Consider the following 14382-nt stretch of genomic DNA (forward strand, 5'->3'; position numbering starts at 1 on the left):
AAATAAAAGAACAAGAAACCTGACCTCAGAGACTACATACGGTCAAAAACAGTTCAAAAATTTACTTAATTGTCTTTAAAATCATGAGGTTTGTGATTTTACACTATTATTCCAGGCATGTAAGGGGAAAAAAGGAAGTGACATGTCTAGGACAAGAGTCCTGCCGCTGCTGTAAGGCAGTTCCAGACTGTACTAATGTATTTTCTGGCAAGGACTTATAAATGCAAATAGTATATACATATATAATTTAGCTTTCAGCAGAATAAAAGGTTAAATTCCTGAACCCAACAGTATTTATAAAAGACAACTTTCTGGAGACTGTGATGTTTAATACTGTTTGTCGTGTATGCTGCAGAGGGATATTGGGACTACTGTGAAAATCTATTGATATATATGCTTTTTTCCAAAAGTGCAATAATAGCTGACAGACTCCTATGGATAGTGGATAGCAGAAGGTTTTTTTAATTTGTTATTACTTTTGCACAGCAGAACTGGATCCTAACTCAGCATGATTGGAAGTGAGCACTTTTCTTCCTGACTATGCTCTTGTCCTTGGTTCTTACACATCTGCAGATCAATGGATTATTTTTCCCCTTTTCCCAGGTGTTCCTGTTTCAGAGAAGGAAACATTTGGTCATGAGAGCTTCCAGGAACAGGACAAGCAGCTGCTGTTGTTTTCCTGTGCCACTGACCTGCCTGGGGCAGAGTTGCCCCCAGAAGGATTCTGTGCTGCCTGCTGGGGCTGCAGCTGCTCTGGGCCCTTGGCAGCCGTGCCCAGCTCCCCAGATCTGCTGCCATGGCCCTGTGGGCAACCACAGGGGCCCCAACCCCTTCACCACAGCCTCACTAAATACACTCCAGTACCAGCCCGGGCAGACCTCCTCTCAGCCCTGGCCACTGCCCTGGCTGGCTCAGGGCTGACCTGGGCATGCCAGGGCATCTGGTTCTTCTCCACTGAAAGAGAAGGGGTAAAGGTGAGTTGTTTTAACCTTTGACATTTGCAAAAATTCAACTTTGTAAATGATATTTTGTAGAAATAGAAAAACTAATTTATGTTATGTGAGTCTTCCTAAGAATTTTAACATTCATCATACACAAAGACCATCTGTCTGAAGGCCTTTTTTTTTTTTTAATTAATAGAGGGGAATTACTCTACCATTACAATCCATTCTTCTAACTCCAATGGATACATGGCTCTGCAGCTGCTGTTTCCTGATTGCATTTAGTGGATGCTATCAAAACAGAAGTTCTATCTTCCCATTTATTTAGATTTTTTTAGTTGCAGAAGGGGTAGACTTTAGCTAACCCAAGGACTTGGTTATATGTGCTACTTGAAAATCCATTTTAATGTGCTTTGTTTTCTAGGAAGCGTGCATTATCTACATCTGTACCTGCACGTGTACCTGTCTACGTATAAGAATGATAAAATGTCATTGGGTATTGTGATGAGATAACATTTTCCCAGCACTTATTGGAAACAACAGCACACTGCCAGTCACTGCTGGGTGTGAAGCTACAGGAGCATTGACTGCAGCTCAGACCAGGTGAGGCCTAGTAAAGAAGCAATATCCTTGTGTTTAGAATTTTTTTTTTAATGTTCAAGACTGGGAAAATATTAAATGGATGGTTCAGTTGTTTCGTATCCCTTTCATAGAAGTCACTCCTTTGGGAGTTGCCTAATGCCTGGTTTCACTTGCTGCTACTCTTGTCTGCTTCGTAGGTATTCCTTGCTGCTAGGGGATCCAGCTACACTGACTGCTGAAGTAAAGTAGAAGGTAGAAAAGTTGTTTTATTTTTATTTAACATTTCAGAGGAAAGACAGGGATATTTTGGAAATCTCCAAATAGAATGCTAACGATTGCTTTATAAATAAAAAGAAAACACACATTCTCCCACTATTGCTTTGGAAAAAATGACAGATTTATATGGCGCAAGACTAAAGAAGTTCAATAGCTGTCTTGATTTAATTCGCTATTGCCAAATTACAATTTGTTGTGCTTGATCAGTGTAAAGAGCAGGGAGCACAATTATTGACTTCATCCAGGCAAATACATATAAATCTAAAATCTCCAGTGTACAGACTAATCTTTGTGCAACTCAGAAACTAGGCCTTGTTACAGTCCTAGCATGATTCTGTTTGCCATACCGAGTGAGTACAATTTGCTCTGGAAATAATAATTACTGAATAAACATTTAATTTATATATAAACAACAATTGGCAATGTAGAAGTTATAGTTAAAATTCTGAAAGAATGGAAGGAATAGAAAATAAACAGTAAGTAGGAAAGAAGATAACAATAAATTGAAAAAAAATTAAGTCAGAAGGAATATTTCAAACTGAAACAATGTGACTTCTCTCTTTTCCTTTTATACTATTTGGCTATATCACATATAAATAAAATATTACTATGATGCAAAAATTTGTGGACAGAAAGAGGGCAAAAGCTGCAGTAACTTCTTTAGGATGACATAATTGTGTTGACTGTAGATTTAACTTTTTCCTATATTTTTAAAATATTTTAAAATTTTAAAAAGCTATTTTAATAATCTATTGTTCCAGCAGTATCTATTCTGTACCATTTGTACTCTATTAAGTGACATATTATAGGGTTTTAGAAGATAATAATCTGCAAAATGCAATAGTCAAGGAAAAAACTATTACAGTATGTCACTACTGAAAAAAAAGACCAATGGGTTAATGGGAACTAGAGGTTAGAAAAATTCTTTAAGGAGAGAAGCTATTACCCACTGGCATGTAATAAACTCCTTAGCAGACAATGGCTTGGGGAGGAAGGTCTCAGAGTTATAACACTGTGATAAGAAATAAGCTGATGATTTTTCAAAACAGAAGAACTGCTTTCACTTTAAAGACTGTCTGGAAAGGACATATCTTGAGGGAAAAAATTGCACAATGACTGGTTCCAACCACCCATTTATAAAAATAATAACTTTGTTTCTCAGTCTGTAGAAGAAATATACAAAAGCCTATTGGATAAAAAAATCTTAGTGGAGAAAAGAAAATAATCACCAGCTATAATTGATGAAAGGTGTTACAGTTTAAAACTCAAAGCAAAGGCTTTGTATATTTACTGAATCCTGAGGGCAGAGATGGATTATTAAATTAATCTGGGGCAGGTAAGTATATATAAATATACACTTTGCATTTGTGCTGTGAAATATAATAGGACTTAAGGAAGATACCTGTGATTCAAATTTGAAAGCAAGCATACTAGTCTGGTTAAAAGGAGACAAGGGGAGAGAGGACATGTAGAAAATGCGTGTGTGTGTATATGTGTATTTGTGTGTTTGCACACATGGAATGACAGAATGGGTATGGGTCAGGTTGGAAGGGACCACAGTGGGTCACATCTGATCCAACCTCCCTGCTCAAGCTGGGTCATCCCAGAGCACAAGGCACAGGATTGCATCCAGACAGTTCTTGAGTATCTCTAGTGAGGGAGACTCCACATCCTCTCTGGGCAATCTGTTCCAGGGTGTGCTCACCCACACAGTAAAGTTCTTCCTCATGTTCAGGTAGAACTTTCTGTGCATCACTTTCTGCCCATTGCTCCTGTGCTATTGTTCTGCACCACCAAGCAGAGCCTGGAAACATCCCTGCAGCACCCTCCTTTTAGGCACTGACAGACATTGATGAGCTCCTATCTCAGCTGTCTCTTTTTGAGTCTGAACAGGCCCAGCTCCCTCAGCCTGTCATTGTAACAAAGATGCTCCAGTCTGGTCATCAATTTCGTTGTGCTCCACTGGATCCATTCCACAAGCTCAGTCTCTCTTTTGTCCTGAGAAGCCCAGAGCTGGACACAGCCCTCCAGATGTGGCCTCACCAGAGCTGAGCAGAGGGGCAGCTGGAATGTTCTTCCCAATGCACCCCAGGACACCATTGGCCTCTCAGCCACAAGGGCCCTGCTGGCTCATGAACAGCTTGGTGTCCACCAGGATTCCCAGGCCCTTCTCAGCAGAGCAGCGTCACCCCCAGCCTGTCCTGGTGCAGGGACAGGTTATTCCCCCCTAGGGGCAGGACCCTGTGCCTTTGTTGAATTTAAAAGTAATCCACTCTGCCCCTCCCCGTCCATCTGCCAAGGCACACATGCACATGTTTATTTGAAAGCTGTTATAACTTTGCAAAGCAAGTCGGTCAGTTCTAATGAAGTGAAGTGAGTTTTTACATTTTGGTAAAGGAAGAGAAAAATTCCTGATGTCTTTCCATTTTCTTTTTCTTTCCATTATCATTTGCTTAGATAATGAAGGCTTACTCTGATCAGAAATGTGTTGTGGGTTCAGGGGTGTCATCACTGTGAGAATAAAGACATAACTATAGATAAATTCAGGCTGGACGAAAATGACATAAAATGACAAGCCAGAGTGAAAATTGTCTGAGGAAATCAGAGATAGGTTGTATTGGATAAGTACAGTGGGATGGAAACAATCAAGGCAAGAACAATGACCCTCAAACCCATTTCAGGGAATAAGGCAACCAAGGAATAAGCAGCAAAGTATCTTGCAAAGATATTGCAAACTATGAGTCAAAGAACTAAGGAAAAATATTTTCCTAATAACATCCAGAGAGATTTAATTATATTAGAAAACAGTCAAAGCTGGCACTGAAATAATCTCAACAATAATTATTTAGTAAATTATATGTATTTTATTGTAGTTTTATGACAGTTAATACTGACATGTCTAAGCAGTCTGTCTCACATTTATTACTCATTATATATTCCGTATAATTCCAAAGTACAGGTTGCCGACAATTTGGGTAATGAAAATGGTGTTGTGGTTTTGTACACTGAGCATGATTTCCTACATGTAACAGATAAAAGAATATTATAACATATGCATATATTTCTGCCCAATGCAAGAAATACATGCAGCCATAGAACTATCCATCCACAAAAAAATGCTACCAATCACAACCAACTCACACTAACTAAACTAAACTAATTGAGCTTTTACAGCTATACACACCACTAGGCTTGAAAGCCATACTTGTTTGTTTTACTTTATCTTGGGGCACATAAAATCATGGTATTTGGCAGCACGGAATAAGGGACATTAAATCAGCTTTTATGCTGTTGTTAAGAAACCCATAGAGGATGGGATTCAAGCAGCAGGACATCATACCCAACAAATGGCATATGCAATATACTAATTTAAAGTGCCTGTTGGAAATGAGAGTGGCATTAAAATCTGTGACAATGTGGAAAAGGTGAAGAGGCATCCAACTGAAGCCAAAAACTAGTATTAGCACTGTCAGTCTGCAAAAAACCCTCCTCGATCTTGTCTTAATTCTTATGATGGACTGGGATACTGTAATCATGTTCTGGATCTCTGTGTTTTCTTCTGGTTTCATTTCAAAACAGATAGGGATCCCAGGGATGAATTTACTGGAGGAAAAGAGCTGGCTTTTTTCTGTGTCAGAGGTTTCTGGGTGATCTCTGGAATGAGTATCCTGATGATGCCTTGAAATAGCTGGCATCACACTTGAAGTCTTTCTACTGTATCTTCTGTGGTGCCTTCTGCCAAAGGCACAGCTCCACCTGGAATATCTGGAGGGTTGAACCTGTGTGCCAGCACTCTTAGAGGGATGAAGAGTTAGGTTTATCATCTCCTTTTCTTCAAACTTGTTTTCCTTGTTTGACAGCCTAGCACCTATGCTCCTGCAGACGCTGGTGTGGCTGGCGGTGAGGCACGCCAGCGGCAGGATGTACTGCATGAACAGCAAGACTATCGTGAAGGCGATCCTGTAGGAATCAGAGGGCCAGGACTCGATGCACAGCAGCCTGTTCTCCAGTCCCTCCAAATTCAGAGTTTTGCTGAGGTCCACGGTTTTATGGAAAACTGGCAGAGGGGAGCAAATTGTGAAGCCAAAGGCCCAAACGATCACTATTAAGAAATAGCCTTGCTTTGCTGTGAGATTGCTGGAGAGGGGATACTTTATCATACGGTACCTGACTGCAGCAATAGATATTAACATCAAAGTTGAAACTAGGACTGAGGCACACTGGAGGAAGGGCATTACATGGCACATGACAGTGCCAAACATCCATTGGTCAAGCAGGACGGATGTCAGCGTGAAAGGTGAACAAAACAGCACAACCAAGATGTCAGAAAAGGCCAAGTTTCCAATGAGAATGTTTATTACTGTCTTCTGCTTGCACTTTAGTAGGGCCATTAGTATAAGTAGATTTCCCACAAAGCCAGCCAGACTTATAAGTGTGTACAGCCCAATGAGAAAGTACTGCATGTCATCAACACTACTCTTATAGTCTTCCCAGGCAGAAAAATTCTTTGTTGCAGCAGAGGTGTTCTTGGTATGTGTGCTGTTGGTACGGTCTTTGAATTCTAAATCCATTTTACAGTCCTGCTTAGAACGAGAAAGTCATTAATTAGCATCTGAAGAAATTATGATATTGCTGTTAATCAGAATGTAAAAATACATAAATTTACCTTTTACCTCAATGCAAATAAATTACTATTGATGTTACTCTACTGTGAGGCAGATAACTTCAGGTCAATATGAAGTAGCTAAGTAGATTTTATCATTTGGTGTTCAGCCCTCCTAGGACTCCTACCTAGATGCTCACATGGGAGAATGGCAATTTACAGGTCTCCATTATGATGCTGCCTTTTAACTGTATTCTGCTGCAGAACATATTGTCAGGCTTTCCATGAGGGAACAGTTAGCTACAAAAGCAATACACCTCGAGTTGGTGAGATTACTCATGTGAATAACAGCCCATTGAAATGAGTAAGGAAATGACAGTTACCATCTGGGCAGATGGCTAATCATTATATCATTGCAAATTATAAAGAAGGCACCTGAAAATTTGTATGCTAACAACTGCAGTAATGTTTCTTACCTTGCCAGTAGACAACTACCAAAAAACAGGTGAGAGCTTTCAAAAAGGATCAGGAAATCCATTGTCAGTAATCCAAGATGGAATTCCTGATGTATGTATAGAAAACATCTTCCACTGAGTGCTGAATACAGTTTAACTGTGCTCAAGCAGAAAGGAAAACTAAAAAACAGCTAAAGTAATTGGATGTAATATAGAGAGGACAGCGTTAACTGGAGACAAACTCCACACAGCCATTTGAAAATTCAGTGAACTGCTACTTATTCAGCACAGAATCATCTAGTGTTAAACCTAGCTCAGCACAAAGTTATTCTGCCTACTGAATCTTCATATATTAGTCTTCATTTTAGAACAAACAGAAAGACATGAGACTTCAGTTCAAACCTCCATTTATCTTAAACACTTGCATGTACTAGAATTTCAAAGTCAAAATTCCCCAGAGTGCCAACGTCCTGTACAAAACTGCTTAGTGTTTAGAAATCTTGCATAAGAGAAAACAAAAGAGATCTACAAACCCAAAGCATATGTCAACACAGCAGAAGGCTATATCTGTCACCTAAAAAGGCAGGGCTCTTTGAGACTAGCAATCCTCAGTGAGCTCTACCATGCTGACATTTTCAAAGTGCAATAATATTATTTGGCTCCCTCCACACATGCAGATGTGCTCCTTCCTTCACATCATGTGTCTTCCTATGATTTGAGCCAAAGGGAAGCTCAAACCATAAAACAACCTGAGAATGTTCACTCACTGTATTGTGATGTGAAGATCCTCCAAGGAAGAGTAGAAATATATATATGAAAAGATCTTGCAGGTAAAATGTTGGAAAGAGGTGAAAAAAAGTCAGCCTTCCCAATTTGCCTCAAATTAAAGTGCTTTTTAACAGCTAAAACTGAATTATGAAGTGAATACATGAAATTAGATAACAGAAATATTACAATTGTGTGTATATGACAAGAGAGGCATTAATGCATATTGTTTCTGTTCAGTTTCTTCTAGTCTTTAATGAAATGGTGGAAAACCATATAACAGACAAGTAATGATATCTGAGTCTACATAGTTTTTTATTTAATTTTTCTGAGCTAATTTCTGAGTTGCTAGTAACCAACTGAAATTGGTATGTACACCACAGTGACTTTCCAAATCTGCTGAAATTTCTACTACATAACTTTTTCTGCCCTGGATAAGATAAAATAATGCTATGAATAAGACCAAGGAACAAAATTTTATGTAGTGTTATGTTGTAACATGTTTAATAAATTAATGTTTACTAAATTCTTCTTGAAGGTTTAAGTGAAAGATTGTTGCCAGTTTCTGTGGATTTTTACACCTCCCCATAAAGCTCTTGCAGTGTGGATTTAGCAGAAGGGTTCATTGTGTTTTTAATTCAAATTGTGTCTTTAAAAAAAAAAAAGAAAACATGCTGGTTTTCTGAAGCAGACATATTTTGTTGGGATGCATCAGTACTGAGGAAGTTTAGCAGGAGTGCTCTGAAGTCCAGCAAGGGCTTACCAGCTCTGTTCCTTCTGTGCTACGGCTGCCCTCTAACTCAGGTGACAGACAAACTCTTCCCTACCACGTGTCCTCGTTTCCATGAGGAAGGAGCACTGGAAGAAGTCACAACATGATCTCTTCAAACCCTGGCTGGACACCTAGGGCACCAAAAATGTCTGTGGAGCATAGAAAACCCTTATACACCATCTTCCTGTAGTCACAGTTTCAGAGTGACAGCAAGACAGAGAGGGAAGGAATAACAGTATAATCTACTGATTTCAACAGACAACTGCTGTGCTGACACAGGTTCCCTTTGCAAAATGCCCAAAGAGAATTTTAATTTTGGATGTGTAAAAAGAAATCAGGCTTTCCCCCTAATTTCAAAATATGCTAAGTAGATCTCTTGCTCTCTGGGGTTTTTCTCCTGCTCACAAAGAAACCAGTTGTTGTCAGTCTGAGTGCCAGCAGCAGTAAAGATGCAAACAGAAGTTTTCCTCCCAGATCGTTGATCTCTAGTCCCCAAACTCATCTTAGCATGCCACTGATTTCACAGGGCTGTGTGCGCTTATTGGCATTTATCTTCCTGCTTTGTTTTAACAGCTGTTCCTGTTCTCAGAGATTGGCTCACCCTCCCTTATGTTGGTTGGTCAATCCCAGTGCAGCACATGGCTGTAACTTTCAGGGAAATGGAAATTCCTGGAAATCCCATTGTGGAAAACAGAATTAAGTAATACAGCCCTTTTCAAAATCTTCACCTCATATTTGAAGTGTATTTCTAAACTAAATGCGTGATAGCACCAGGGTGGCTTCCACCTGTTTTCAAAGCTGAGATTTAGTTAATCTGAAGGTACCTGCTGGAGGTTTTCTAGCTGTCAGCTCCAAACGTTGGATCACTTTCACCTCCTGCATCTACCAGTCAAGCAAACGAGGTCCCCGTTCTGTAATGCTGGTCTGGACATGGCACATTCCTGACTGCGCTCAGCTACACCTGTGGGAGCTCTGTGTGGCCTTGCCCAGGTCTCCTGTAGTTTCACTGGAATGCTTGAGGCTGGAGGCTAGGCTGCTCAAGGCAATAGAAACTGCAGTTTTGTGGCAGGATCCAAGGTAGATTCAAATATTTACTGTAAGAGTCAAATGATTGCAGTTAGCATTTAGCTGAGTTAGAGGCACCAGAAAACCTGTGCTAATTTAACATGCTTAACATCTTATACTTAACATAATTTTTTCACTTAAAGCTGTTGCTTAAATAAATCATAATTTAGGAAAGTTAATAGGCTGGATATTTCTATTTCTCCATATATTTGAATGGAAATTTTCAAGAGCACAAAAGTTAGGCAGGCAACCATCATCCTCTAAAGGCAATTGTTTTCTCTGGAAATGTTCCTTCAATTAGATGAGATACTTATTTTAAGGTTTATTCATGGATAAGAGCTTATATCCCACAATATTAATACCTATTAAGTTATCTCTGACTGGCTGGTCCTTGTACAGTCCAGTCAGTTTAATCCTTGCAACAGGGCAATTAACCTTTATAGCTGTAAACAATTTACAGTCTTGGATGACCTTTCTCTATGTTAAAAAAGAAAAAAAACAACCAAAAAACCCACAAAAAAAAAAATCTCCGAAACAAAACCCCCCTGAACCCCATGATGAAAACATACAGGGAGGAAGCACATTGTGTAAATTTGTAAGTACAACCTTTCTGCCCTCATAAGACTGGAGAAATATCAAGACTGCACAGAGTAAGTCAGTGAAGGGTTTTAAGCATCCACACAGATGTAAATAGTTAATATGAGTAGCCGTTACTGCACGACCAGCAAGGCTTTAGGAAAGCACTGAGCTGTGTTGTTACAACCTAAGAAATAATACCCTCACATCAATACCGACTGAGATAACATGCGAGACAAAATCTGAAACCACTCAAGTGTTGCATTCACTACACAAGCTAAGGATAAAAAGCTGCTGATTGTCATGTTCTTGTTCCTAATGTGCAACAGCAAAAACTAGTGTAAAAATCTGGAAGAATTCAACAGATTGAAATTACTTCAGAAGTCAAAAAAAAAGCCCGATTTTTGTACACATTAATGGTCTGCCTATTTCTCTGAATCACCAAAAGAACTACAACATTATGCCAGAAAATAAGAATACAACTTCCCAAATTATACCGAACCCAACGAATAAGATTGTATGTCCAGCTCCAAGGAAATGCTATGGAACATAATGGGCTATTCGCTGGCCAGAACAGAAAACTTGAAACGCCTGGCTACATTTTTTTTTCAAGGGAGCACAGCAACTCCTGGCTCGCAAAAGCACCAAACCACCCCGAAACGGGAACGAGTGATATTTGCGCCCTTCCACGCCTCCCTTGGGAACCACTCTGCGCCGCTCCGCGTCCGAAACCGCGCTCCCGTTCTCAGCTCCAACCCCGGGCGCCCCGCGGCCGCCGCGACACCGCCACCCTCGGCAGGGCTGGCGGGTCCCTCATCCCATCTCATCCCCGCGACACCGCCACCCGCGGCAGGGCTGGCGGGTCCCTCATCCCATCCCATCCCCGCGACACCGCCACCCGCGGCAGGGCTGGCGGGTCCCTCATCCCATCTCATCCCCGCGACACCGCCACCCGCGGCAGGGCTGGCGGGTCCCTCATCCCATCCCCGCGACACCGCCACCCGCGGCGGGGCTGCTGCGCTCCCTCATCCCCGCACACTTGGTGCCAGGGCGGGGCCCCGCGCAAACTTGCGCGGCCGCCCCGCGAGGGGAGGGGAGCTGAGCTGCGCCGAGCTGAGCTGAACCGACCTGAGCCGAGCCGAGCCGAGCCGAGCCGAGCTCCGCGTTACCTGCGCGCGTGTCCCGCTGCGGGCGCCCCGCGGCGAGGAGGGGCAGCGGGGGCGGCGCGGGCAGGGCGAGGCGGCGGCTCCGGTCCGCGCTCACGGCTCCGGTTTGTGCTCACGGCTCCGGTCCGCGCTCAGGGCTCCGGTTTGTGCTCACGGCTCTGATGCGCACTCAGGGCTCCGGTTTGCGCTCACGGCTCTGATCCGCACTCAGGGCTCCGGCCCGGGCGGGTGGAGCGCGGCTCCGAGGAAGCGGAGGGAGGCGCGCAGCCCCCAGGGCTGGTGGCATCTTACGGGGCTGCTGCGGCGGCGCCGGGGCTCGCCCGCTCGGCAGAGCTGGGGCTGGGGCTGGGGCTGCAGCGGGGGGGCACTTCGGGAGGCCGCTCCAGGCAGCCCTGGAGCCCGGTACTTCAGCGCCGCGCGGTGTGACAATCAGAGTTTCCATGGAAATACAGCGAGACGGTAAATACACCTCGCGCTCGCCGGGGCCGAGGGGATGCTCTCAGCGCCTCACCCCGCACTCGGGGCGCGGCGTTTTGCCAGGGTGAAACGCGCCGCGAGTCTCGGGACACAGCGAGGCGCGAACACAGACAGGCAATCACAGAACGCTGGGCAGAGCTCCCCTCTCTTCGGCTGGAGCAGGGCTCCGCAGGTTTTTATCCCTCCTGCTCAAATACCCTTTAATGTTTATTTTAGAACAGGTGGAAGGCAATGGTTTTCCCCCCAAACAGTTTTCCTCGCTGAGCTGAGTTCAGTTCTTACAGAGCAAAATATCTGAAGGGTGGTTTTAATTTTATCTGAACAATCAGTGAGAAAGCAGGGCATTTTCTTATATGAGCAATATTTTAAAAGCTAAAAGCTGTTGGGTATGTCATAGTACAAAGCATGAAAAGACAAACTCTGCTACTCTCAGCAGCTGTTATCTTCTAGCACAAGAAGAATCATTGATCATAGTCCTATTACAGATCTACAGCACAACTCAGTGACATGCGGGTCCCTGGGAGCGCAAGGGGCAGAATCTGACACAGAAATGTAATGACTTTCCCATTTGCTAAGGTGCTACTTTGACAGTTGATATTAACAAAGCACTGCAGAAAAGCCGTCCCTATAATTAGCCTGTGAAAGACTGTACCACACAAAGACAAAACAACTGGATCAATCATATTGTAAAATAACCTTTGAAAAGTCCAGGTAGGTTCCTTATTTAACTTGGGTATTGTGAAAATACTCATTGAGCCACCCAGGAACAAATCATTTTCATCTTCAGCAGATGAGCTCAGTATGGTAAAGAAGATTTCGTCCTATCTTCTTTTGAAGATTTCATCCCATCTTCTTTTGCCTGCTTCTGCATAATTCACCACCCACTGCTGGTGAATCACTGCATGTGCAAGTGGAGCACAGGGAGCTGCCAGGTGGAAGTGACGTGCCAATCCATCTCATGGTATTAACACAACTCTCCTGTTAGTCACAACGGAGAACAGAATTAATCCTTTTTAGGCCTGAGTAGCTGTTCTTAGCATTTTTGATCATCTTCCCACCTAACGCTGATGGCTTTGAAGACTTTCACGCAAATTTTTGACCTATAGAGAGAAACCCACTATGGCTCTAACACATGATGGGCACGATGAACACTTTCCCTACTTCTCTTGTTCCAGGAGATCTTCCCACATTGCTGGGCTTGAAGTGGAAGGTCTCCTCTGGAAAAAGTGTAGTTTTAAAGACACTACATCTTTCTATGGAAACTGCTGGCTACAGCAGACTGGTAGTGTGTTTTACAAGTAGTCTAAATTTGCTGGCAGAGCCCAGTGGGAAATTAAACTTTCTTATATTGCACAAGTGTGATTTATGTGGGATGCCATTGTACCTTCATGAAAGTACAAACAGCCTACCATCATGTTAAGCCATTTCTAAGGTCACCGAGTACAGTTTCCCAAGGAGCCTCCAGAAAATATGTGCTTCTTAGCAGGAGTAGTCAGTAAGACAAGTAATCCTTCCTCAAAGCAATTCTCTCTAAGAGTAAAATATTCTACTTTGTTGTTGTTGTTGTTGTTGTCTTATTTTAAAAGGGTTCATCAGCCAGTAATGTATTGGCAGGTGTGAGATTATTTGTTTTATTCCCCACAGACCTGTAAATAACACCACATTTTCCTCAACTGTGTCTGTACATTTCATCCCTGATACTTGCACACATCAGAGACAACTGCTATTCAGACCACTATAATTTTTTCCTTTCCACTGTTTGTGTACCTCTATCTTGCCAGTAACACTACTGAATAATGAAATCAATAATCTAGAGATAGAAAAGGCATGGCCATTAGAGATACCAAATGTCAGGAGTGACAGCAGATCACAGCACAGGTTCCCTAGAGACCAGCTACCATATGATTGTTGAGATCACAAAGGAGTCCTCGAGGAAGTAAGAGACAGTGATGATGAAAGGTACCTCCTCTGGGGGAGCTGGGGAAAAATGGTGCATCAGAGAGAGAAGGCTGGGATTCCTGAGTCAGAAGCATACAACAGAAAATACAAGAGAAAACTCTGTGTCTATATGAATTCAAATTAGTTTTGTCATGTTTCTTACTGCAGTCCCAAATGTATCTTTCTTTTGGGAGAATCATTCCAATATCCTAGAAAATTTTGCCTCTAAAGGCAAACTGTGGAAGATATGAAGACTAAAATCCCTAATGGAAATCCGTGAGAACTGATAAATGCCACAAAACCAAAGGTCTAAAGCGCCTAATGTCCAGTTCCTCAGCATGCAGTCAATCATCAAAGTCAGAGTTTGTCATGAGACAAAGTCTAGTGTTATTGTGAAGTCTGCTACCAATCCATGGGGAAAACAGTTTAAGCCGCAGGACATAGCTGCTACAGAATTTGAGAGATTTTGTGAGACACATATAAAGCATTTGTGTTGGCTAAAATTCTTCACCCAACCACTTCATGCCCAGAAAAATTCTAATAAAACACTATGAAAAATACCACCAATGTCTGGCTTCTGTATGGTCCATCCCTTCCACAGATTCTTAGCTTGCATCAAGCAGCAAGCCTTGGACTTCTGAGAAGGAAAGGCAGCACACCTGAGGGCTAGCTAATAAAATACTTCCAAGACTGAGCCTGTAATTAATAAGTTTTGCTTCCTAACGTGCCATCTCATTTTTTGGCTGGTGTTATACACATTGACCTG

The 14382-nt window shown here is 42.4% G+C and overlaps 1 protein-coding gene across 8 annotated transcripts; it reads right to left on the minus strand.

Annotated features, from left to right (window-relative positions):
• Window positions 1-4420: 4420 nt before the first annotated feature.
• NPY5R (neuropeptide Y receptor Y5) lies at window positions 4421-11492 on the minus strand. 8 transcript variants are annotated; one of them, XM_058025260.1, is made up of 4 exons: window positions 11205-11488; window positions 9219-9488; window positions 8386-8543; window positions 4421-6382 (listed from the first exon to the last, which is right to left on the minus strand). In XM_058025260.1, the coding sequence occupies exon 4, from the start codon at window positions 6368-6370 to the stop codon at window positions 5039-5041; it is 1332 nt and encodes a 443-aa protein (XP_057881243.1). In that variant the 5' UTR covers window positions 6371-6382; window positions 8386-8543; window positions 9219-9488; window positions 11205-11488; the 3' UTR covers window positions 4421-5038. The 8 variants fall into 8 exon arrangements, 7 of the variants coding, with proteins under 7 accessions (XP_057881243.1, XP_057881245.1, XP_057881238.1 ...); XM_058025262.1 differs by having other exon boundaries at window positions 4421-6379; window positions 8386-8480; window positions 11205-11487; XM_058025255.1 differs by having other exon boundaries at window positions 4421-6379; window positions 11205-11487.
• Between the last annotated feature and the right edge of the window lie 2890 nt (window positions 11493-14382).

The sequence above is a fragment of the Melospiza georgiana genome, chromosome 5 (assembly GCF_028018845.1).
Source record: "Melospiza georgiana isolate bMelGeo1 chromosome 5, bMelGeo1.pri, whole genome shotgun sequence".
Lineage (NCBI taxonomy): Eukaryota > Metazoa > Chordata > Aves > Passeriformes > Passerellidae > Melospiza > Melospiza georgiana.